The 27237-nt window shown below is 35.7% G+C and overlaps 1 protein-coding gene across 9 annotated transcripts in view; it reads right to left on the bottom strand.

Annotated features, from left to right (window-relative positions):
* ATP11B (ATPase phospholipid transporting 11B (putative)) overlaps nucleotides 1-27237 on the bottom strand; it is a 65120-nt gene that overhangs the window by 8439 nt on the left and 29444 nt on the right. For 4 of the 9 annotated variants that reach the window (XM_061452411.1, XM_061452413.1, XM_061452412.1 and 1 more), the window contains exons 12-29: nucleotides 24665-24862; nucleotides 24227-24385; nucleotides 23762-23934; nucleotides 23307-23375; nucleotides 22416-22489; nucleotides 22226-22329; nucleotides 21902-22083; nucleotides 21014-21217; nucleotides 20588-20741; nucleotides 17072-17174; nucleotides 15308-15453; nucleotides 14081-14140; nucleotides 13654-13781; nucleotides 12733-12871; nucleotides 9206-9271; nucleotides 8831-8934; nucleotides 8028-8193; nucleotides 3959-4044 (exon numbers count right to left, since the gene is read on the bottom strand). In XM_061452411.1, the coding sequence (XP_061308395.1) occupies nucleotides 3959-4044; nucleotides 8028-8193; nucleotides 8831-8934; nucleotides 9206-9271; nucleotides 12733-12871; nucleotides 13654-13781; nucleotides 14081-14140; nucleotides 15308-15453; nucleotides 17072-17174; nucleotides 20588-20741; nucleotides 21014-21217; nucleotides 21902-22083; nucleotides 22226-22329; nucleotides 22416-22489; nucleotides 23307-23375; nucleotides 23762-23934; nucleotides 24227-24385; nucleotides 24665-24862 (2315 nt within the window). Of the gene's footprint in view, nucleotides 1-3958; nucleotides 4045-8027; nucleotides 8194-8830; nucleotides 8935-9205; nucleotides 9272-9304; nucleotides 10718-12732; nucleotides 12872-13653; nucleotides 13782-14080; nucleotides 14141-15307; nucleotides 15454-17071; nucleotides 17175-20587; nucleotides 20742-21013; nucleotides 21218-21901; nucleotides 22084-22225; nucleotides 22330-22415; nucleotides 22490-23306; nucleotides 23376-23761; nucleotides 23935-24226; nucleotides 24386-24664; nucleotides 24863-27237 lie in introns of those variants that run through there. The other 5 variants (XM_061452408.1, XM_061452410.1, XM_061452407.1 and 2 more) reach the window with 2 other exon arrangements.

The raw sequence follows: 27237 nt of genomic DNA on the forward strand, positions 1-27237 counted from the left end.
CTGCAGCATATTTTCCCGAGCCCAGGTCCTAGCCACAAGGGTATTTCAGAAAATATGAGATGGTTATTACAATTCCACAATTAAATTAAAACCTTGCTCCCAACTGTAAAGTTCACTTTCTTTCACCCTTAATATAATGTATATTAAAATCCCAAACAATTAGATTTAAAATTTTAAAAGAAAATATATGATTGTTGACATCTAACAACTTCACTAGCACTTATGTTTTCAACATTTTTCTACTCCTCATCTCTTTGAATGAAATATACCTAAAAATGCCAAACTATTTCATTATTTCAAAGTCATCAGACAAAAGTATCTGCAAGGTAAGTAAATATGTGTACTTTTGTGACTGACGATAAACACAAAATAGTCCACTCTTCTCTCATTTATTCCCTCTTGCTGCGATAATTCTATGGACTAGCTAACAGATCAGCACCAAACTATGCTAACACAATATACAACCCTGTAAAGGAAGATGACCCTTGTTCAAAGTTTAACATATTAAGATGTTCTGGTATATTCCACTAGTGCAAATGCAAGTTTGCACTTAAACAGTCCTCTTGGAAACTATATGCTCCTTACAGAAAACAGATGCTGTATAAAAGGAACAGAAACCTGTTCTTGACTTCTGTATAGCTTTCATATCTGGATCAGGTATGTAGGCAATTAGGAGGGGAACCCTATGACACAGTAACTAGAGGAAAAAATAACAAACAAGTAATGAAGGCTGTAAAGCCAGGGCCAGGAGTCTGGAGTTATGGAGACAGCTAAAGCAAGCAGAGAACAGAGACGAAGGAAAAACAAGCTAACAACGGACTCATGGGCCTGCAGATGGAGAAAGAACAGGGTCTTGGCTGTGCTAAGGCAAGTACTACAGCTTGAGAGTCTCAGATAGAATGTTATGCAGTCATAGCCTTGTCTGTAAATAAAAACCTTTGCGTTTTATGTTTCCCTAGTATTGTGTACAGTTGTAACACACTCTCCAAAGGTGAACTCTATAAACACAGTTAATCCCGTCTGTAAGTAGAATTAAAACATCTGTCCTAGCAACACTTAGCACATGTGGCTTAAGATTTCTGACAGTTGTTATAAAGCACAGCAACATATATGCATACATATACACACAAAACTTCATTTACAAAGAACAAACTGAAATAAGATACAATGGGGCCCAGTTAGTATCTTAAGATACACATTTTACATGTTTCAAGAACAGGAAGGAAGAAGCACTGAGACAGTCTCCAGTTAAGCATAAACCCTGCACCTGACCTGTGCTGACTGATCTCCTCTTCCTCCCAAGTTACTAAAGTGACAGAAAAGTTCAGAGGCAAGAGTTTAACAGGCACACACAAGGCTGCGTTTCTGACTTACTGGAATCACATGGGCACTTAGAAAACCCTCCACGCTTCCCCCCTCAAAGCTCTTGACTGTACAGCACAAATTTACTTAATATAAACTTGAACATTTTTTGCACACTGTGAAGCCTATAGACATTAGAATTTATTATAACAGACTTAATTTGCATTCGTAGAGGTGTTCTTTTGTGTAGCAACAGAACAGTAAGCACATCTGCAGAAGGCTGCATAACCTGCTGGTGCTATAATAATTTTGAGGTTTTAATACATATTTAACAAACAACAACAAATTGCCAAAGTCTGTTTATCAATATACATACATTCTGCAGTTACAAAGCTACCAGCTGCGCATGTACAAAAGGGGTGTGACAAAATTAGCTTACACCTACATTCATCAATCAGCTATTTTGTTTCATGTTCCTATAGTCTTCCTCTGCTCTGCTGCTTTTGGAATAGAGCTGCCCTGGGCAACTACAGACTAATCCATGGTCTTCACGCTAAATTGGTTTGGTTTGGGTTTGTTTTTTTATTATTTATTTATTTAGATTTTGTATAGTGAAGCAAGTAGTTTATTAAACGATTTTCTTTTATACTGTTTAAGGGTCCACAGGACAGCTTCTGAACTTCGTCTGAAGACTACTAATAAAGAGCTAGAGAAACTCAAATCCTTACTTCTTCCTTGTCACATTTTATAACTTCAACTGCATAGCATAAGGCAATCAGTGCCTATATTCCAGGTACCTTACTACGAGATACTCAAGTGCAAAAATTCTGACATACAAGAGAACTGGATTTGCATAATTATTTGTTACTCACGGACAAAACAGATTTCCAAGTTTTCCAAACCATTTCCCTAAGCTTAATACAAAGAAAATCCCCTCAAGTTAGCAAGTGTTCTGGTTTTAGTATTTTAGTAATGACAGTGCTTTTTTTTTTTTTTTTTTCCCCTCACCATCCAACTGCATAACCGTTAAAACGTGTTTAGTTTGGGAAAGTTTAACTATCTTTTCTTATAAAACCTTTGGTGTAGATATCATACACCACATAATTCACTTAGAAAAGAGAATTTTACTGGAAACCACCCCCGTGGCAGGGGGGTTGGAACTAGATGATTTTTAAGGTCCCTTCCAACCCAAACAATTCTACAATTCTATTTTTATACCAGAATTTTAAAAAGGTAACTTATTTACATGACACTGATAAACTAAGAATTTTAAAAGTTAATTTGTGAAAGCTGTTACAGCAGAATCTCCCCAATATGTTGCTAAGTTTACTAAAATTCAAGAGGTATACTGCAGTTTGCTGATTTTAAAGTTAGTAAGGGCTAAATTAAGAAAGAAACAAACCAACCAAACAAAACAAACCCCAAGAAACCCCAAACCAACCAACCAAAACCCCAACAAACCAAAATAAACCCACCCCATCACTACCTCCTTCTGGTGCTTGGAAATCTAAGCTGATATGTTTCACAGTGGGACAACATTTCAAGTTTTGCCTTGCAAAGGTGTAGCACATTCTTAGAAGAAATACAAAGCATTTCTTTCCTCTCTCTTTAAAAGGACTTGTATTATCTGTTTCAATTAGCCACTAAAAATTTTCTGCTAATAATTTACAATGTCAGCTTCCGGATTCCTACTTTCCCTCAGTTAAACAGCAATTATGTCCCAAATATGCAGGTTGGTTGCTTTTTCCTAGCACCTATTCTCACATTTTTAAATAATGCAAGTCACCTTAAACAAAAAAATACTTTAAAAGGCAAAATGCAATTCTTCACATTAATTCTTCCTATAGAAGTAAAAAAGGGTGGGATAAAACATCAAACAGGTTACAACATTACTGATGTGTATGAATGTTTTAGTCTCACAAAGGAGGATCAGCATTTAATAGCATTTCATGTACTGAACTCTGTGCATTTGAAGAGTTTCAGAATCATAATGGTTCACCTACACAGACACATGTACACTTCCATGTTTTTAAATCATGTTCTAGGTCTTCATAGCCAAATGTCTTTAGGAATATGTATCTATACACACTGAAAACAAACAACACTCACTTTACAGATGCACAAAACAAACACGAAAAGTCTTAGGCACACAAGTGTATGTACATACCCAAACATAAAACATTTTCTGCTCTTCCAACACAAGAGAAAGCAAATTAAAATGGGCAGGCAATTCACAAAAATTGCTGCCTGGAATATATGGACCTTCCTGTCACAGCCTTATGAAGCTGAAATTATCCAACATGCAAAAAGCACTGTTAAATTTTGATCATAATGAAATCAAAAGCATTCTAACCATGCTAGAAACTGTGATATAAAAATGGATGCAAGAAGAGCTAGATTTGTATTCTGAAAGTTGAGCATCATGCTAGGGATGTTTTTTCCTAAAAAAGCACGTCCAATGCATGCTACTTAGAAGAAGCATTTGGCTCAAAAGCACAGAGCAAAGCCAAGAAATAACCAAACTGAACGTTTCTACACTAGAGGCATTGCCCTCTCAACCCACTAATATTCATGCCTCTTTCCATCTCTCTCAGCACTGGTTAGTTCACCTTCAGCATGCATAAGAGTTGATGAGGAACTGTCCCTCCTACTCTACCTAATTTTGCTCAGCTGATTCCTTGCCCTGGACAATGGCTGCAGTGCGATGAATTCGTCACTTAAAGCAACTCTGTTGGAGTACATCTACAATTGGACAGAGAAGGGATGGAACATACATGTCAGTAAGTAGCAGCAGTAATTTTCTAATAGAAAGACACAGGACAAGACATTGTTATTTATCTGGAATACACATCATATACAGAACACAAGCCTGGTACCTTCAGGACAGCTCCTGGGATCATCGCAGCCAGTTAACTCTTTGGTAGGACCATTCTTAAGTATACCTTAACTTTCATACTGAGAAAAAAGGCCTATACGCTTTTACATTTATACTTTACCAGACATCTTTATTCAGTATTACCTTCTCCCCTCAGTAGTGCTGTGATTTGTATTTACCCAAAGATTTATATTTTTATTTAGATGTATCTTACTGTCCACTTCCTCTTATATGATCCTGTAAGTGACCTATAGTCAGAAATCACCTAGAAGCTACTTCAGGGCAACAGAATGAAGTCAAACATAAGATGTATTTTCTTTAAGGCCAGCAAAACCCACTTGGGAACCTAGAAAAAAACCTGAACAAACAAAACAAGAAATTCTACATACATGCACTTTCGGTGCATTTAAGGAAGATGAAGTTAACCAAATTCATCCCTCTGTAAAAGTCAACCCATGCTTGCCTCTAAAATTTTTTATATACTGACTTCCTACATGAAACAGAGATTTTTATTTTTTTTAAGTTGTTGTGACAGAACATTTTTTTTAGTTTATATTTAGCAGAATCTCTTAGTATTTCTCTCTCATACCAGTTAAACTTCTTTGCTCTCTTATGAATGCCTTAGCTACACATAACACCTAACTGCTGAGATGAAGGCTGACTGTTGATGCTGTAAACTAAATAAAAGATATAAAATCAAGTTCCTGAGTAAGGCAGATGCCTACGCAAGCATTGAGTATTGTACTCTGAAGTGAATTCAGAGCACTAGGTTGGGCAACTCACACAGCTAGTGTGCTCTTAGTTTCTGAAAAATCAGAACAATGGCAGCAAGCATTTTCCATTGAGAAGCTTGTGTTTTGATCACTGCTCCAGGGAATATTTTAGAATTTAAATAATGGTGGACAGAAACAAATAAATAACTGCAATTTAAAAATCACTGACTAGTTCATGTAACAATTCGTCTTGCCCTCATAAACACTTAGTAACTGTAAACTAAACTTCTTCTTTCCCATAATATACTAATTTAGTCTTACAATTAAAAATACTCTTACATACACAGAGGGTGCACCTACACTACAAAAAATACATTTAAAGGGGCAATATACAAAGTTTCATATTCAGTCTTTCAATGACTTTCAAAAAAATATCCTTAGCATTTCAGACAGACATTCTCCAAACTCCGTTTCTATCTGAAAGTCACGAGTCCTCTCCTCTGCTTTGAAACTGAAAGAAAAATATTTACCAGAAATTTTAAACAAACCTAATGAGGTACCTCTAATGAGATATAATAATGAAAGAAGCATTCTGTCACTTCTTGACAATGAATGTGCTAAAGTGGTCATGTGCTCGTCTTTCCTCATGTCTAGTTCCTCACTACAGGAACAGCTGATGAAATCCAGTGGGGCTGATTGTTCCATCTAAAGTAAGAGTGGGAAAATCTCAACAGATTAAACCTCAAACAAGGAATAAAGAGGTGCCTTCTTTTTGCAAATACATTTTAAACTATGATTTCACTATCAGACACAAAGACAGAAACCACCTAATGGCTGCTGATGCATTTCTGGTCAAATCAGATTTTAGATTTTAGGATTTGGATTTAGAGTTCAGGTTTGCAATGTCAGGAAATAAATGTTTTCAGAAAGAGACAGTATTTTGGTAAACACAGACACAAATTCTGACACTGTCAAATCCCAAAGCAGAATGGGAATAAGGGGAGAGAAAAAAAAAAAGAAGAAAAAAGTTTACTAACAGATATGTGCAATGCAAAATCCTGCGGCTATGAATGAAGCAATAGCCACAGGAAAGGTGTCAGACGTTCATCAAGATTCCTTCTTAAAAAGAAAAAAAAAAAAGAAGTCCAACTGTGTCCTTGATGACACAACTGTAATGGAAGCAAACTGCTGCCAGAAATTGTTTAGAATTGATTCATAATGCAGGAGAATGCAAAAAAGAAGCATACAGATCAAGCTAGGGAAAAATGATGTGGTTTTTTTTTTATTTTTTAACTGAAGCAACTAAAGAACATGAGAAACCTCAACAACCATACTGACACACTGCGCAACAGCTGATGTACAGGGTGGAAGGAGGGGGAAGTGTTCAATAAATCTTGCCACTAGTTTTTGAGGGCGAGGAGGGAAGAAGGGAGGGGGAAGGAAAGATAAGTAACTACTCTCCTTACCTACAGATTTTTTCCTAAATTGAGACTCTTTAATCCAAAGAGTGCAGTAATATGCAATCAGGAGTCTTATCAGGTCTAGTTGAACAGCTTTCTGAAAGCTAGTGGTTATTTGCCTTGGCTTTTAGGTACTAAATTCAAAAATCGGAAAAAACTGCTAATATTCCAGTTTTGAAAAGTGACTAAGGGCATATTTTGGTTTGCAACAGGTTTCTCTGCATGATGTCAATCCTAGGCAAATCAAGAGAATGTCTCAGATATTTTTTTTAAACACACAGATTAGAAGGGTAATATAATTTAAGTACATCAACATGCATGTACGTCAAATAATTACAAGGTTAGATGCTAAAGTTAGCTACTGATGTAAAGTAGTTATGACGTACGTATGGCACACAGCTCAGCGTAATTTGGATTAAGCAACTAGAACGCAACAAAGTCAATACAGCACACAAACGGACTAAAAACTGCTAGCAGGCATCAGAACATAACTGTATATACGATATCTTTGTCAAATGGATTCTGCATTCACTCTTTTTTCTTTTTTTTCCCCTATGCTAATTGACCTGTCATCAATGACCTGGAAGAAATCAACCTAATCACTTGCAGATGAGAAAGAGATGCAGAAGATAATAGGTTGTTGATGCATATGATTTCATAAACTGAATACTGGTCGGGGATTCTTTATTTCCATGTTTGGCAGTGATGTATGCTGTGTATAATATTGTGTTCACTGGTGAAATCCGAAATTCAAGACAGGTTGAAGAATGGTGAAGATTACAGGAGAACCACAAGAATGATTAAGAGGAAAATAACCTTTTTGACAAAAGATGCAAGCCCAATTTATTCATCAGTGAGAAAATTAACTTGACCAAAAACCTAACAGTGAACAAAGCAAAAACCTGTTAATAGAAGCCTTTTCAGTTTAGCAGAAGTACAAAAAGACAAAATGCTGAAAACCGAAACCAGAGACAGTAACTATTAGAACAATGGGTCAGGATGACTTCTCCATAGTTGTTACTTAAAAGAAAACACTCAAACATAGATATTTACCTAACAGACAGACAAACTGCAACATGATTTCAAGGAGTTTCTGTAGCCTGTATCTGGTAAAAGGGAGATTGCATTATCACAGCATATCTTTTGACGTCTTCTATAAATTTCTGAAAATGCCACATGGGTGATTAATTACATAATCAACAATCAAATACGTGGCATATGGCACGATCAAGATTTAAGAAATACTAACTAAACCAAGTCCTACAAATTTTAAACATTGTTTTCATCACATTTTAAGAACTATTCAGTGCCAATTGCAGTTGGAGAGCTTCTGATATGTAGACAAAAAGGAAAATAAGTTACTATCTCTAAAGAAGTACAAAAATGTGTAATATGATACACAGTTTCAAGTTGAGATGCAAAGACTCAGCGATCCTCTTTATAATTATGCTATTGCTAATACCAATTAAACATTATTTCCTTGTAAAATGGTGTCCTCATTTTTATAGCTTTAAATGAACAGTTATCTTTCAAAATTAAAACTCTTTTAAGCATTAAACATGACAAACATAAAAGGATCATTAAATATCACAGGAAACTAATTATTTTACAAGACAGATTTTAACAAATGTTACCTTCTAACTATTGATAAAGTTGGATCCAAAGGCATAACATTACCTGAGCTTTCTCAGTACTTGTTGGTTGTAGATGTCTGTACAGCACTTTCTTCACAACATCAATAAACAAACAAGCAACTACTATGACGATTATGGCAAACCAAGCAGAACCACTTGACAACAGTTGAACAAATACGAAGTACATGTCCTGTGTATGTAAAAATGGCCTGAAAAGTTAAAAGAAGTGGCAATTACAAGAAGAAACTTCTAGAAACAGAAGAAGGCAGGCTCAAGTGGATCCTATTTTACATCATGCAGCAAGTCTCTCAGGATGCAGTTACAACTGCCTGGTGTCCATGAAGTCTAGCCATCTGTTGGACTTGACCTGCAAAGAAACTCTAGGGAAGGAGGGTACTGAACTTCGGAGAGCAATGTTCTGGATTAGTTTTAAATTGTCTTGCAGGAAATCAGTTGCCATCCTATCCTTCCAAGACCCCAAAATACAAGCAGAAATACATCCCCTTAATAATTCAAATTCTAGCATCTTTATTTCTGTTTCAAACATTTACTTATTACAAAACACCTTTGGGAACACAGATACTTTTTAAAAACAAAAATGCCTTTAAAGCCACAGGCTGTCAGAGACAAATAATACCTGTTGTGCACAGGACAGCTTAGGAGCATTGCTCAAATATCTAAAAAAAACACCAAAAGCAAGTGGCTGCTCTAGGTTTAAAAATTTGTTTTCCAACACCTGTCACAAAATTCAGAGCAAGATGGTAGAACATAATATTTCAATGTTTTTTTCATAGCTTCATCTATCATATGTGCTATAGAAATGGAGGGTGGGAAGGAACCACTTACCAGATTATTCCCCCATAAAACAAGGAGAATATGAAATAAAATACAATGGATCCCCAAGTAACAAAATGGTTAATCCATGTCCAGAAGTGAGTTTCTAGTGCCATCTATAAGAAAGATAATGTCAGTGAACTTCCTTTCCCCCTCATGTCACAGAAAATGATAAATACCAGTCTGAATGTGCTTATGAACTTCCAGCTCAAACACTAAACATCATAACATGCAAAAACTATGAGAAAATTTAACTACCATTGAAACCAAACAAAAATCATTTAGTTGGAATTCTCAAGAATCAATTAATTTGGTATAACTTATGAATAAATATTACATATTTGCCTATATATCCAAACACAAAAAGCGATTAGTATAACATCATACCTTCATTGTAACAGTTATAACCATAACAGTGAAGACCAAAGTACCAAATGTCCAGTTTCCAAACATCTAAGAAAACAGCAAGTCACGGAAGAAAAAAAAAAATTAGTTAAGAGCACTCATGGTAAGTCAGATTCCTCTCAAGTCAGCTACACTAATGAAAGAAGTCTGTGGACATAAGCTTATGACAACTAATCATCTTGAAAATACAGTAAGGATACAACACAAACTACTAGGAAATACAGCTTTTAAGAGCAAAATTACAGCCCACAAGTCGTCTTTCTCCTTGGTTCAAAACAGATCACCACAAAGGCTACATGAAATATGAAGAAAGTACAAAACAGTAACATAAAATGACAGGAATATGAAGATACCAATTTGATCAATTAAGTAAAAGCATCCAATAGAAATCAAATACTGGGTGAAAGGTATGCACTTTAACGTAAGTGCAAACCACGCTGAGTTTAAACATTTCCAGATCATTTTCAACATGCAGCATCACCTGAAAGTTCTTTTTACCCCAAACACAATTTAAAATTCAAAAATAATGGTGCCACTGTAAGAAAACTCTAAGGAAAAGACACTTTGTTTCAAGGCTAATAAACACAAAATGAAACTTTGATTCTACAATGCAGGATCTGTCACTTCCGTATTCTCTTGCCCATATAAATTAAACTACTGAAACTCTGAACAAGTTCTACAACAATAAAATCTCAGCTCTGACAATCAAGCAGGGATGCCGAGTTTGTAATGTATCGACATACATGCTACTCAGACACACACTGCGAATCTTCAACAGGTCCAACTGCTCTGCCCTTGGAAGCAGTCTGGGTGCTGAAGCAGAAGACATTGCTGTTTTGTAGCTGTTTGTGCCACTACAATACTGAACAATGACCAAATCCTTAACTCTGTTAACCAATAGGAAACTAAGCAAGCAAGGAGAAAGGTACCACATGCAGACAGGCAATCAAAATTATCCTAGAGCTGATTTGTTAGTACAGCACAGAGGCATGGAACTGGGATTCGCACAGTTGTAGTCCTTGTTACAGAGCTCTGACAAAAGCAAACAAAAAATCCCAACAGCCTGATGACAGATCTCACAACTGCTTTTCTCATCTTTACACAAGGTACAAAAATGAAGCAGCCATGAGTCTCTGGACTTGCTGATAATTTGACAGGTGTTTGTTAAAACACATCTTCGGAAGCCTTCTGTTTACTTTTCATACTGATAGTAATACTTAACAAGCAACAAGCTTGCTGTTAACTGCTGCAATAGTATCTTAAAACTAGACTACTGCTTCTGAGCGACCTGTGAAAGAAAGTGTCTTTGCTAACACTGCTCTCAAAGGTGACAGAGTTAGAATGCAAAACATGAACAGGTTATTGCCACCATTTTATTTTTGAACACATTTACACTGTTGATGCTGCATCCTTTAATCTTGTAAAGTACAGATACAATATTTTGTATCTCCTCCTCTTCTAAACTCTTACCATTTGCCTGTTAGGTTTCAATATCTGACGACATGCACAGCATGAAAAAGGGGGGGAAAAAAAAAGAACTAAAAGATCAAGTTGTTGCACAATATGTTGAGGTAAGCCTAACAAACCACCAACATTAACAAATTATTTACAATCTCTTCTATTCTGCTTTGCTTCAAACTGCGAACTTGGAATGAAAATGTGAAGCCTTGCATGAACACTACACTGCATCACCCATTTGCACAAAGTGATCACAAAGTCTTGAAGACTTCCTACAAGAAAGCACGTCAGCAGCGTATCAGTTTCTCTTGCCCTTAACCTGGCTTTTTCAGGCATATGTTAAATTTGCAACATACTTTATGCACTCCAGGTATTTTACTGTAACAAAACCACAGTTCTACCAGTTCAAATAACCATCTTTCAGAAGAGAGGTGCAGAGTAACTCCAAATAAATTCTAAGACTTTTTAAAGTCACATCACAGGAAACACAAGAAGCCAAAGGGCATCTGAATGCTTATGTCCAGTATGCTCGTACGCCAAGTATATTTAAATAATCTTGAGGCTAACTTACAGAAGAAACCATTAACCTTCTCCACAAAGCCTACATTAACATACAGGTGTAGACAAAGAAGAAAATCCGTTCCCTAAACTAAACATCTGTTACTAAGTACAATGCAAAAAGTCTGTTTCTGCCCTGTGAACATTTAAGTAAGCAATTTTAAAGCAAGGTGTTTTGAGAACTAAGACGGATGCACAGATTTCCATAGTGCAAACTTATTTCATCAGAAGAGTACTGAAGGCCCTTTACCAATTCACAGGAACTCTGAAGTCACACAGCTTGTAAAAAATAATGACAGGAGAGGGCAGATTCATACCTCAGCTGTAAGAGACATTTTAGTCTAAAGCACAACTATTTTAACGTTCCTCCCAAACGAAACAGGTACTCCAGCTAGCTGCACCACTCCCTCTTCACTGCTCCTTTCACATGCTCTCTGATTTTAGTCACTCAAGACAAGTCTGGCCATTGCCTGTACATCATTATATGGAAATTCTTTTTTTGGCTAAACTTCCGGAGCTCATGCGCATTCCAATTCCCCCATGACCACTGTGAATACAGTATAATGCTATTGTTGTACCTTGTGCCACAATATATAACTCTAACAAGCACTAGACAAGAATCAGAAAGCACTTCATGTCAGTAGTATGAATGGCACAATGAGAGAACCAAATGTATTTCTGCATCATTACCCATAAGTTTTATGAGAGAAAAATTCAGTATCTAAGTGTTTTAATTGGCTTAACTAACTCTGAACTTTCCTCGGGGGGGGGGGGTGTGAATGAGGAAGCAGACTTGTAATGGTTTTATCCAAGCTTTAGGAATTTTTTGTATATGATTTTTCCTGTGAAATTTAACATCTTTAAAATAGAAAGTGCTAAATTAGTAGTGGACGATATCGTTAAGTTACTGTCCCGATATCGTTAAGTTACTGTCCTAAAAATATTTCTTGAATAAAAACTGTAATTTAAGAGCAGCTTGCACAACTTCATTTTTTAAAATTCTGAGTAACTAGAATAATGCATTTTCAGGAAAAGCTTTTAAGACTTTTGCCAACTTTCAGTTTAAGCCTAACTTCATAACAGATGCTAAAAGATAAGCCATTGTTTGACAGAGCAATTAAGTCCAACTCCAAAGGAGTTTTGAATGACTGAACATAAATTCTCATTTACTGAAGTTATGACATACGATTTTGACAAAAACAGTATACAAAATAAAACAAAGTTTAAGACAAACATAATACATTTATTATCTTGAAAGATACGTTCTTCATGGACATACGCTTTCTGATAACATTACAGTTTCCACACTAAGAAATGTTACTCTTGAGAGTACACATCAATATTGGCAAAGTACCTTTGGTAATTATGTAGTTCATAAAAATAAAAAAACATACAATTTTCTGATACAAGATTACAAAAAAAAAAAAAAAAAAAAAAGACAGTAAGAAGTATCACCAAAATACAGTGGTAGAATAATTTCTATGATATGGTACCTGGCCATTTCCCAGTAGAGAAGTATCTTCTCCCATTAGAAGATACGAGCCATAAAAGAAAACAAATGCATGGAAGAAGCCCAAGATGGTCCAGTAAAGAAATGGTTTAAATCCCAGCTGGGCATTTTTACTGATATCTCTGCAGAAATAAAGCAGAATTTCAGATTGTCTTTATGTACCCATCAGCTATTCCCATTGTGTGATTGCTACTACTTTGAATAAATAAAGCTTTCAACTGCACCAAGACACACTTAACAAAATACATATGCTGATATATGAAAAAAAATACATAACTCATGATTTGCCTATACTATATGCAGGAATCGCCAATGGCAAGGGCCTCAAATGGGTCAAGTGTAGGATAGCACAAACTATGCAAGAAGAAAAAGCCAGATCTCCTGACACTTGCCCTTTGATCTACTTAGAAGACCTTCAGGAAAACAGAAACATCTAAGAGACTTCTCTTTTTAACAAAAATACAGTTGCTTTTTTTTTTTGTCCAAAAAGCTATATGCAGCGCAATATGCTACCACTGGGAGGACATCTAATTCTACATGAAATCACTTCCCCTCCCAGTAAAGCACATCTTGTGGTGATTCCCTCAACCACAGTGTCCTAGTGATTCATTTGTGTGTTTGATTGATTTTCACCTCCTACATGTAATGGAAGAGAAAGCTGCCAATCATGTAAGCAGACCAAGTGCTCAATTCTCTTCCAGTATTAACATGATTCTCTTAAAATACTCATGTTAATTAACTTTTAGGATGGAAACTGTAGCTGCAGTTCTCTCTCAAAATAGTTACTAAAAATTGTATAAATTACAGATAAAAATACTGTAGGAATGCACAGTTCATAGACTTCTGCAGATGCTGCTGTTATTCTAAATGATGTTCTACTGTGACAATATTAGAATATACGTACCGATAGAGCACAGGTTTACTCTGTAATACATGCGGATGCACATGCTGTTCAAAAAGACTGTATATGAGGACAGGCAAGGAAGTGAAACAAATATTGTACAAAGTCAGGTATACACTGTCATAGAGTGTCTGAAAATGAAAACAAAAATTATTTTGAGTCTTGTAAAGAAAAAAGTTGTTTGTATTTATTAAAATTTATCAGCACATTATAGCAGCAACAAATCATTACGTGAATTCGCTAGTTAGAAAAAAAGCTATGCTCATGTAACCATTCAGGAACATCAAGCTATCAAATACAAAAAAATGAAGATGAATATTTGTTAAGTGTAAAATCTTGCCATTCCTGTCTAGTTCTTTCCCATTTTTCTAGTTATTTACCCTGAGTGTTTAATTCACATTTACCATGATGTAAAGCACATAATACTTACCTGTTGTGAAAACAAACAGAAGAACTGATACAAAAATTGTGGCGTAATAAAGCACACATTCTGGAAAAAAAAAAAAAAAAGCAAAGAAAATAGTTAAACAGTTAATCCTCAGTATATGTCTCACAGTACTGAAAGAAACTGCTAACTCTTAGATGCTGGCAAAAATACACAGGGAGGGTATAAAGCATTTCAGCATTTTAGTTGGCAAAGTGAAGTAATATGCTCTGATTAAGAGCCTATTTTGTTTGTCCTTTAGAACAATGAACCTGAAAAATATAAACTCTAATTGCAGTGCTTGATGAACACAACTCTTTATAGGAGTACAAATAGTATTAAACGAGGAGAAACCCATTCATTTCCCCCTTAGTTTCTTTTTAGTAATTTCCTTGTGAAATAGTTTCTACATTTCATTCAAGAAATCACGTTCCCTGCTTGTGAGCTTTCTGTATGGGAGTAGGAAAGACAGAAACCAAAACCGAAGACGATGCTGTGATCTTTAAATGAAAGCAAACAATCGAAGATAAAATGTGGCTTGGTGGCCAATGCTAGCATCTCTGATAAATTTCAAGTAAGATCGAAGACATTCTGAGCAGCTCAAATACCCCAGACCATGACTGAGCTCTCAGGACACTCCCGGCCCATGCCCCCCAACTCCTTCTAGCATTTGGCTTAAGCTCACCCTGTTGCACCATACCCATAGCTCCCCGAGAGGTATCCAGATATAACTCAGTCCCTTGCACTGTTTCTGAAGTGAAGACTTAGAATTTTTTAAGGTAAGCCTGCCAGCAAAGAGCATGTTCTCTCCCCACACCCTCCTACTTCCTCTCTCTACTTCCTATACTCCTTTTTCCTTTTAAGATAGATGAACAGATTTGGTTCATATTAAATCAATAAACAAAATAGGTTATACTTTTACATCTTGCTAAAAAATGCATTTAATATTGAGCTAGTAATGCTTCTTTCAGAGAGCAAACATGTTTGCCTAGGCTGAGAGGCAGACTCATTGTGGTATTTAAAACCTATTTCTAGGTGGAAGTACTGAACAATTTGACAGAGAAGCTACTGCATTGGGTTGTAAACTATAAAAAAAGAAAGTTGAAAAATCATGTCTGAAAAGAGATATTTAATCTGTTGCCAGAAAAAAATCTTAGATCTGAAATAAATTTATTGGTGGGAAGGAAGTTACACATTTTCCATGAACTTCACTGGCACTCTCTGAAGACTTACCTTATAAAAAAAGTACTGTACAAGGGTTGCTATTCTAATATAGTAAAAGTGTCCATGAACAAAAAGCAACTTGGAGAGGAATTTAAACCGTGCTATTGCATAGTCACTGTTTCTTACAGCTTGTCTTCCTTCCTTGCCCATAATTCCTGTAATATTTGGGAAACGAAATAGAAAACAGGTAAAACATTCTAAAGTAAAGCTTAAAAAACCCAGTGACAAAAAAACTGAAGCTACATTTCTATTTTTCTGCACTTCAACATTATAGGCTTCATTAACTTTCAGTTCCAAAAGAAGGCATTATTCATGACACTTTGAACTAATAAAAATAATTTAGAAAACTCACCCACCAACTATTTCCATACGTTATACTTAAGAAAACATTTATCAGTAGAAACAAAACAACAATACTCATACATAACCAAAATTCCCAAACCAAGCAAACCACTATCTATCCATCTTTAGTCACCAATTTACTTACTACATTTTACTTCAGAGAGGTTTTTCTTACAGTATCTTCTGGGAATAATATGCCCTATATCAACAGCAGAATAAAAGAAGTGCTGTTCTTGCAGCAACAGTTTACTCAGTCTGGTGGGCTGAAAGTGCTTGTCACTTGTCACAGCTGAACACAAATTAGTTTCTAAAAAACTATTACTAATGTTAGGATAAGCATACACAGAGAAGACAAACTGCTCTTTTATACAAGAAAAATGGTCTGGGACTCCTGAAAACCAGACCTTTGAAAGTGCTAGTTGCTTTTGAACAGAAAACAGTCTAAAGGTCCAGTCATTCTCAAGAGCAAAGACTCGCTGGTTCTGACCAGTGTACATGTATGCTATAAATTACAATAAAAACTTGGATAATTTTTAATAAGCTTCAGTTATTTGACAAACTAGCTGTAGCATCATTTGCCATTGGCCCGTAACCTTCTCAAGCGGGCTATACCCATTGTCTTTAAGACCCATGGTCTTAAAAATCAGGGGCATGTGATTTACATGATAAACATTACGTACACCTTTTAAATCACACAGGGTGACAGACTGAATATCCTTATGTACTAATACCTTAGGTAATACCTTCAGATTTACTACTATAAAAAACACCATCCAACAAAGTTAGTAAAGGAAATATCAAAACACTTCAAAATGGGTAACAATTCAGTTTTAGGTATGTTTGGGTTTTGTTAATTCAGTTATATAACATAGAAAAAAAAAGTTTAAATAAAGTCCTGGCCAGATAACAGAAATCTAGCAAGTTTACCTGAAAATCAATAACAGTCTCTCAAGAGAGAAAGAAATTCTTCTCGTCAAAGCCAAACTAGACACAAATGGCATTTCTACAATAATACAGATGTGGTGCAAACAGTGTCACTTGAGCACAAAGAAAGGTTTAAAGGTCAAGTTTACACAGGAAGTTAGAACCTGACAATGGCTGAAGTTAGTTATAACCGCTTCTAATACCTTACATGGGGTACTTCTGAGATTCTAGTTAGAAAGAATCTTTGGTGTTCTTACCTCAGCATAAAACAGGACCTCTGATTACTGGTGGACTACACAATAAACCTAACATTTCTGAAAGCAAACAGCCTTAGATTTTAATATTCATTAAAACTCTGCTACAATGAATGACTCAGATAAACACCCTGTCATTCACAGGTGCAAAAACTTTGTAAGTTTATCTGTTTATAAACACTATTTATGATCGAACACTCTACTGAAATTTGCATGTTATTTGCCTTTATTTTTTATGACAAAAGACAATTACCTATGCCAACATGTGCTTCTTGTATCATGCTCACATCATTAGCACCATCACCAATCGCTAATGTTATAGGTTTCTCTGGGGATGTTTTTAACAGTCGCACTACCTGGAGAAAAAAAAAGGAGGGAGGGCAGAAATTTTACAGATTAGGCAGTCTACCAACAAAGCATGCCACTAATTCCCAAGGACTTTAGTTACCTGTAAATATAATTAATATGTTCCATGAATATGCACATGGGTAAAACACATCTTTGGCGTATGACATGTGCAAATTCACTGCTCCTTTAGAAAAGCTCCCTCTTTGGGGCACAAGCCTTATTTAAATATTATGACTGCCTTCAGCTTATTCTGCTGTTCTTATTTAGATGTACTTTTACAACTCTTAATTTGGTGGTTTATAATACAAGACAGTCAAGTAAAAGTCGGAACTGAAATTTACTTAGGGAGCAATCCATCCTTTAACATCCTTTATTAGATGTGCCCAGATAGTTCACACTTTCAATTAATGGAACTAATCATTGTAAAAGAGGAATCTGAAAAAAAACCAATATATTAGATCAAAGATCAATACATACTGTTACTCAAAAAAATAACTTCTTTTTAAAGTAACTCCATTATCAACAATGGGTATTCTCCTCCGGAAAAGTCACAAAGAAGATATGACAGATGGAATAAAAAACTGTTTACAAGTCTCTAAAATACTCAAAAGAAGAGCAGTTATATCTGCTCTTTGCAGAAAGGAAACTAATCTTTAATGTAAGTGCCAACAATATTCTTAATAGAGAGGAGTTAGTTAGATGAGGCTTTTAGTTAAGGATTTAGTTAGCAATTCATTAACCTCCCAGAGAGCTCTAACTAAAGGTAAAGGCTTCACTAATTCAGTCATAAATGGGCTGAAGAGATAAAGGTGAGAATGCAGATCCAGAAGACTTTCTAAAAACAAAGAATATTTATCAACAAAAAAATACTGCGTATTCCCCCCCAAATTCCAGAAAACTCAAAGTGGAAATAATCAACAGAGCAACAACTGCATGAAGTAAGTGAAGTTCAAACAATTGAGCTCTAGCTAGTATGTCACTGTGCTTATTCATAGGACCAGTAATGCTTCACACAAGGAACACAACAGTGATTAAACACAGTCCACAATTCAGATAAATCCACATCATTGTGGGAACACATTCCTTAATTACAGGTATTAATATTCGGGTTTTAAAACTCCCCATTCCTAAGGGGTAATTATTTCAAGTAAATTTAGCATTAGATCTTATTAAGCAGCCTTACTGCATGGCTGCAGTATGTCACCCAGATCAGTTTTCACAAGATACCAACCACTGTGGTAATTTAGACAGACAAACATCTACACAAAAAGGTCAAGACAAATCCTCTGGCAAATATTAACAGCAGCAACTCTGAATTACTGACATGAAAGATGCTTGAAAAGGTTTCTGAGCCATAAAATATACGAAAATAAGTAGTGAGACTGCTAGCCATATACTGACAAGCATTAAAATTACAGGAAAATATGTGGGAAATACTGAGTTCCATCTTGACCTTGGAATACACCTCACAAAAAGGGTGCCTACAGCAGTGTCGTGGTTTAAGCCCAGGCTGTGAATCAGAACCACGCAGTCTACTCCCCCCCCCCTTCTTTCTTCCCCCCGCTCCCAGAGGGATGGGAAGGAGAACTGAAAGAATTTAACTCCCACAGGTTGAGATAAGAACAGTCCAGTAACTAAGGTACAACACAAATCATTACCGCTACCACCAATAATAATAATGATAAGGGAAATAACAAGGAAAGAGAATATAGTACCACCTGCTGACCGATACCTAGCCAGACCCAGGAGGGCATTAGCCCTTCTGGGTAATTCTCAGTTACCTCCTGGGCATGATGTGCTGTGGTATGGAATACCTCTTTGGCTAGTTTGGCCCAGGTGTCCTGTCTCTGCTTCCTCCCAGCTTCCCCTCCTCCCTGACAGAGCACGAGGCTCAGAAAGTCCTTGGTCAGACTAAACATTTGAGCAGTAAACTAAAAACATCGGTGTTATCAGTGCTGTCCACAGGTCAAAAGTCAAAAACAGCGCTGCACCAACTACTAAGAAGGAGAAAAAATGACTGCTACTGCTGAACCCAGGACAAGTAGAAAACCAAACCCAAGGACTAAACTGCTGTACAATTCCCTCCCTACCCTTCCCTCCTATAGTGTGCAGCATTTATCTCAGTCATTTATCTACTTCAGTGTTTAAAGCCACTGCCGTCAAAATTAGGTTTTGTTGTACTTTACGACAAAATACAGGAAATAACTGAGATTATCTGATGGACAGGAAAAGAATTAAGGAAAGCGCTATTGGCTGTTCTGACAAATTTGGCAGTACAAAACACATTATAAATCAAGTTAAATGACAAAGTAAGAACAAGGACACAACATAAGCAAATAACTATATCTTAAAGAGAGAGGACAGCAAAAATTTCACCTAAGAGAGTGTACATAAAGTGGACATAGCCAACAAATGATTTTTCTTATTGCTGTTACAAACAACTTCTTTTTAACATTTTACCAAAACTACTATTATACCAAGTTTTATACACAACTGAGTAGTTTTATAATGAAGTAATTCTAAAGACTGCATTAAGTGACTGACTAAATGTTGGAAGAAGGAAGAGCGACCTCAAAACAGGCTACTCGTACTATAGTAAAACAGTCTCTTTTGCAAATCTAGTACCTCACATTTCTTATGTCTTTAAGGTAAAGAGATGTCTTTTTTCCTTTTCTTTTTGTTGAGGTGTAAAAATACAGTAGACAACTGCCTTTTCAGAGTCTTAATATTACTGGAATTACATGCAAAAAGACTTTAAAGCATATAGATGAGCTAAAGTTATAATACTAATATTATAATATCAATCTTATAATTAAAATTATAAAAAAGAATATAGCTCTTCAGAGCTTAGCTTTTTAGAGTAAATAAAAAATAAAAAAATCAGTCTAAATTTGAATTTTATTTGACCTGTATTTAAGTAAAATTAAGTATCCATGAAGAAAAAAATTGCCTCAGAAGATAGCATTAAGGCAAATCTCCTGGAAACTAGGCCCCAGCTTGTTTTCCCTTCCCTTCTACTTCCTCCTCAAACTTGGTATTCTTTTAAATCTTTAAAGCAGCACACTTTTCCATATAGCTTCATGAATCTTCAATTGTGGTTTGAAGAAGTGATAGAACAGGCAATGCCAAAGCATGCAGGTGACCAGGATAGCTACCGCCTTACAGAAAACTTAAGAGGCTGATTAAAGATTAGTCTTTTTGTTGCAGAGTAGCAGCAGTTTGACTATCTCCTCAATTCACCTGCAAATTTTCACAAATGCACTTAGAAACTTAGTAGCAAACTACTACAGATCAACAGAATTTAAAAGAATTCAAAAGTCACACAGAAGGGCAGACCGAGAAACAAAGCAGTTCCTGATGTCCTTGCCTCTTTCAAAGCATGACAAAAATACAAGACAACCCAGATTATATTCTCACTTACTTTTGCTTTCTGAAGGGGTGCCATGCGACAGCACAACACTGCAGAACAGTTTTTGCAAACTTCCATGAACAGTTTTTCATGTTCCCTGAGTGCAAGAGAGAGGCTGGTCCCATCCACAACAAGTCCATGCTGGATAACATGGTCTTCTTTTATTCTATTAGGAACAAAAATGTTGGCTTTGTATCACTGTGATGGGAAAATTTAAATTTTGTTATGAACTATGCAGTTGCCCATACAACAGATAAAGAAGTTAGCCTGTCAGAAAGACGGCTTCTATAAATCTGGTATTATACTACTAAATAAACTTTTTTAAAAGGTAACTTCATGTGTTTGGCACATACATCAAAGAGATTGTCATAAAATCTGAGCATAAAAGAAAACAAAGCTAAGATCATCACTGAGATAATGACATCTCAGGTATTTTACCTCTTGGCTAGCTGCCTCAGTTGTTCTGCGCATGTACTGTCTGACTTGTGTTGCACAAGCTCAAGGATGTTCATGGTTCTATGAAAGTGTCCACATGATAAGCTGACACTAACAGCTGTTTCATGCTTATCTCCAGTGAGTACCCACACTTTGATACCAGCCAACCTGAGTGCTTCTATAGTTTCTTGGACTTTATCTTGCAGTCTAGAAAGAAGAAAATCTTAAATAACTGATCAAAGACTTTACAAAAACAGAGCTCATGCTGTAATTCCATGTTACTCCCGTCATGATGATTTAAGACTGCATTTCCAGTGTTACATTGCTTTTCAGAGAATCAGTCTGTCAGATGACATTCTGTTACCAGCAATAAAATGAAGGCTTTGATGAAATAAAATTTAACTTCAATCCTGCTAAGTGATCAAGAAATTGTATCTTAACTTAAATTAGGCACCATTGCTGCATTTGAGAAGTTTTAAAACAGTCCACAGTAATTACTATCTTCTGTAGTACATGAAAAGCTTTTAAGTGTTTCATCTATACGCTCCAGTGTACAATAAACCCTCTGAGTTACAGAATACATGCTATGCAAGCAGAATGCTTTGTAAAGTAGCTATGTATATAAGTTTTCCCAAGAAATTAGCAATTACTCTAAATATTTACTGCAACTATTCTGTTTCACACACATTAAATCTTTCCTGATGAATACTACTGTATGACATCATTATTAAGCCAATAAACAGGTAGTACAACATGTGTTTTGAATGTTCCTCAATCCAAAGAACTTTCAGTTGTTGTGGAAGAGTTTTTCATGCCATACATCATATTTCAGTTATAAAACCTAAATTCAATATGGCTTTGAATGTAATTAGCAGAAACTCCATTGCATACTTGTCTTCTACTCCTGTAGCCCCAAGTAATTCCAGATCCCTTTCTATGAAGTTGAATACATCTGCTAATCTTTCTTCCCGTTGTTGTAAGGCAGTCCTAGCCTCATGGAGCCGTTTGCCAATTTCTTGATACTCTTCAGGTGTGAATCTTCTGTAGGCTACACACAAAGTTCTTAGCCCTTTCTGTGAGAAAATAAAAGAATACATTCAGAGTAGATAAGATTCTGATCTAACAAAAAGGTGCCACCTGCCATTTGTTCAGTTCAAGTCAGAGAACTTGCACCAGTATTTTCTTCTGACGAGCTGGGCAAGCATTTACACTTACCAAAGCAAATTCATCCACATGTATCCTTGTTTTGTCTATTTCTCCACTCTTACTACGAGGAAGAATGGAAGATTCTGCTCCTTTTGTGAATAAAAGCTTTTCCCCTAAAAAGTAAAATGGAACAGAAATTAAGAATACATACTATTTAAGAAGTTCTCCACTGCAGTTTGTGCAACTTCTGATCACTTACCTGAGGGGCTCTCTACAATGACACTCATTCGTCTGCGATTTGGATCAAACTCCAAAACATGAAGTAATTTATACCTGCATTTTGTATTTCAACAGAAGGGGGAAAAGGAATAAAATATTTTTAGAAGTAAACTTCCAGAGTCAGTTACTCACAAATATACCTTATACTGTGAGGTTTTCCCACCAACAGGAATAGTTTTCTGAACATGAGCTTTTCACCTGGAGATTACAATCACCTCCCATCTATTCCTTTACCCCTCTATCATTCCTTCAGCTGTAACTTTGCAAACTACACTTTGTTGCTTACACTTGTTAACAACCTACACAGCCAAAGGAGAGTATATGTTCTCTTGTAACTCGACTATTTTTTTGTTATGTTACCACTAATTTAGAAAACTAACTTCAGACATTTAAGTTTAAATTACTGCCAAATAACTGAAACAGATCCAGCAGATATAAGGTGTCGTGGCATACTGCAGCTATACAGTTATCAATAATATTTTTACTCATTTTGGGAAATTTTAAAATATGTAATTAGATTATGCATGTATGACACTGATTCTGAGAACTTCTGGACCTGAAAGCACAAACAATAAGACCTGAATACGCAATCCAGTTTTCCAGTTCTACTACGGTCTCAACCTTTGAGGAATGGGCAAAGGTAAACTGTTAAGTACACATCTACACAGAGCAACTAATGCATACAGAATTCTTGCATCTCAGTCTAAATTGGTAAGAAATAAGATGTGAGCTGTCTTGAAGATATTAAGGGAAAACCATTAAAAACAGCACGCTGTGCATAAGCAAAGTTTTCTTATAAACAGAGAGGATTAAGAGAACATTAATTTTCACTACTGTTCTGTCCTTCAAAAGAAACAATCAAAATTACTACCTTTCTGGTTTTCCAAGACTTTTTACTTCCATACTGTCCCCAGTAGTTCCAGTAAATACAACTCCAACCCTAAAATTAAAAGAAAATATACATTTAATCATCAAACATAATGTCTGTTGATGTGAAGGGGAAAAAAGGAGAGAACTCATTACTGCTTTGAGACAATAAAAAAAGCACACTTTCTGCACTATTTAAACAGAAACTATAATTTCTCCATTATTGGGACTGTAATTCACTGTAATAATCAAGAATTCCCATAAATATTTTAAATAGTCACTTTTTAATACGCGTAGGGTTTTGTGTATTTCATTTTTCTAAGATTTCATAGTGAACTAACATTGCCAGGCCCTGGGCTTTACAGGTCTTTATGAGCAATTTTTAAGGTTGCTTTTACCATGAATTGCCTGCCCTAGTAGGCATTTTCTACATTAGATAGCTTTGTCACTACAACTCACCGGCTTGCAGCTTCAACTAAAGCTTTCTCATCTGGTGAAGAAGCATAATACTCCAATGGAGATGCTATTCCATCGGCATGCCAGGGGCCATCAGCACCATCTGTCTGATCTGCATTGATCTGAACTGTATGACAAAGACAAACCGCTTTCAAGAAGAGCTCCTCCTCTTTCATCTATAAGAAAGATGAAACTTAATTTGTAACACATATCAACCCAGTTTTCAATATACTTTAAAAAATGTTTTTACTTTAAAATCTGCCAAGTATTCCATGTTAAATAATCACATCTCAACATGTTTTAACAGATATTTTTTCAGTAATACTTAAGTGCTTGAAACTGTTGATAAGTTCAAATTTTTTTTTTTTTTTTCTTAGAATGCTGATGCTAGAAGAGTATTTCTCTGAAATAAACCACTTTCTGTCTGGGATGTCTAATGGGAAAAAAAAAAAAAAAAAAAAGTCTTACCAAACTATGTATATTTCCATCTGGTGAATCTTCAGAAAACCCCTCTGGAGTTAGTTTACCATTGACCTCTTGGTACTTTATGCCATTAATGGAGCACTCCCGAAACTGCATCTCATTTTCAGTTAAGGTACCGGTTTTGTCTGTAAACACATACTCTACCTTTTGTAAAATAAAACAAAAAACAGACTTTGAGTTGCATGTATGTATTAGAAGGAAAAAGTAAATATCTCAACTCATACTCTCCACAAGACACCTTTTTCTGGTCATGTAAATTTTTTTATTTCTGCCATCAGATGTTTATCCTTTATTTTAAAATTAATCTGAAATCAAATTGCAACCAATAAAAAGTTTTCAGTAATGAATTTAATATTAAGAAAGGAGTAGAAAATAGAAGGTAAAAAAGAAAAAGAAAAAGAAACAGTTTATTTTTTACTCTACCTGTCCCAATTCCTCATTGAGGTCTGAAGTATTTACTTGTGCTCTCTGGTTTGTTTCTTCATGATAGAGGTCAAGATCCCAGCCAATAAAAAAAGATCCAAGAAATTTCTGCATCTCAACAGTCACATAAAGTGAAATAGGTATGATAAAATTGTAAAGTACCAGAAAAGCAAGAAAATCTGAAATAAATCTAAGAATCTAGAAGAAAAAAAAAAGAGAAAATGTAAAGATTGCATCATTAAAGTGATGTGGTGCAACACGGTTATTTAGCTATGTTTCAATATGCATGAAAAATGACAAATTAACAGAGCTGGAGGAGACCAACTGCCATGTATACATGAGAAAGACAGCACACAGTGACAGTGCAGGCATTTCCAGGTTGTCCCAGTAATGTGCCTTCAGACCGATGCAGGAAGACTGCCTTAAGCTATGACCGGATGTTTCTATTCTCAAGTTCATTAATTTTTGTCCTTCCTACTCAATCTGTCAGGAAGGCTGCTGACTAATATTACCTGTCATGGTGATTCTGTTTTGAGACAGGTATCTAGAAAGAGTTCAGTCTGAAAAAACTCGTGTGTTCCCCATTCCACCAAACAGCTTTTCTAAGTAACCACAACTGGTGAAGGCAAACAACTGCCATTTCATGTTGTCAGAGGAACCTGCAAGTATTCTGTACTGATTTGAGAGAGCAAAGAGACAAGAGGGTTCCTGTCTACTAGCATTTCCCAGTGACGTGGGTGATCCAGATTACATCACAAGACTGTGGACTTCAATGGCACAGGCTTCTTTTATGCCTCTTCGAATCACTGCGTACAACATAGATGTTTCAAGTAAAAGGCTCCATAATAGGATAGAAATTTCTATTTATTAGGTACGATAATTTCAAAAACCTCTGAAATGCAATATTAGTCTATATTTGAAGTCTCTGATTTGCAAAGAAAACACTATCTAAATTGTACTTTGGAAAGAGATTTATACTAGTGTAGGAGAACATTTTGAAGAAGAAAGGGTGCATAAAGCTTTGCAGTCTGCAAAGCTAAATAATGTCTACTCTTCTGAATTAGAACACTGCTATAATTACTTAGTAAAAATCAGTACCAATAATTCTGGTGTCTGACAAAAACTAAGGAAGTTTTGTGCCTTAAGAGATCTTCCAAACTAAATAAAAAAGACAAAGAGCAGTAGTTCATTTAAGAGAAGATAAACTGAGAACAAAGGACAATTACTAAGGTTAGCAAGTTTCTTCAAGCACTGTCCTTTAAATAGCAATCTGCACGATACAGAAGAGATGAACAGAGAAAGCACTCCAAGTGAGGATGTCAGCATATTGAGAAATGCAAAGCAGATTGTGGAAGTGAACAAGGGAGAGAGAAAAACAAAGACATGGTAGAAAGAGAGTGACACTGCAGAAACACAGATGGCTCTGCGAGCTCCTAAAGGCAAAGGTAAAGGAATGGAAAGATTGAGTATATCCCATTCTATTCAGAACTGAAAAAGCTCCACAGGCTAGTCTAACTGACATAGCAACTACTTCAAATTAAGAGAAACCAAGATTTTACTTTACTGACCACTTCAATAGTTGAAAGTGTGCTAGATGGGTGGAGGTGCTAAAAATAAAGTCACTAAATAATTTGAAAACTTTTAAATTAATTTAGTACTCTTCAACAGTGACACTTTCAGACAAGATAATTTTAGAATCTATTGAAAAGTATTTGTTAACTGTAGGGATGACCTGAATTACTAATTCTAAATTAACTGGAAAAACATCTCAATGCTGTGGTTTAACCACAAAAACACTTTGCAGGACAAAGCTTCTGAGAAAGTTGCATGTTTTACAAAAATGCCAGTAAACTTGTAACTCTCCTTGAATCAAAGACATTCTCGAATTTCTTTTTTCCTTCCTGAACCCCTATGTACTAACTGTAAATTGCACTCTACTTGGGAAGCAGAACAGAACTCTCCTGACTTGGGATTTGGACCTCTCCGCACACATGGCACCTAGTGAGCACATTCAATTCTCCACTCTCTTGGAGAAGAAGAAGGTGTGGGTATTAAAATATTTGACACTACATCACATGTTGAAACTGGATTTCCCATTATTCTGTGCTTTGAAAATCCTCTCTGCTTCCTAGAATTTGCTCTAGCCAGTTCAAGAGCTGCTTTGGAAGAAGGCAGACTTGTACAGAAATCAAAAAATAATGCAGAATAAAGGAAAATACAGAATGATTTAAAAAAAATAAAAAAGATAATTAAAAAAAAAAGGACACTTCTCAGAACTGTGAAACTTCAAAGTGTCCCTCCAATCTTTACAGAAAAGTGAGAAGGCAAGCAGAGGCTTGAATAAAACTGCCTTACAAAATTGTCTGAACAAGCTCAACATCACAGAAAGTCTGGTCTGTGAAATCACTGCAATGGAATGTGCATAAGAACAATTATTTTCTTTTTATTTAAGGAATGACAGGAGATACCCAAAAGAACATATCTATAATAAGAACACAGAACATCAGAAATATGTCCTAGTAAGACCCAAAATTTTCAAAAAGCTTGGTCTTTTCATAAAGAAAGAAAAAGTC

This window comes from Pezoporus flaviventris, unplaced genomic scaffold, assembly GCF_033815535.1.
Source record: "Pezoporus flaviventris isolate CSIRO_AGI_PZ_B2104156 unplaced genomic scaffold, CSIRO_AGI_Pfla_v1 ptg000013l, whole genome shotgun sequence".
Taxonomy (NCBI): domain Eukaryota; kingdom Metazoa; phylum Chordata; class Aves; order Psittaciformes; family Psittacidae; genus Pezoporus; species Pezoporus flaviventris.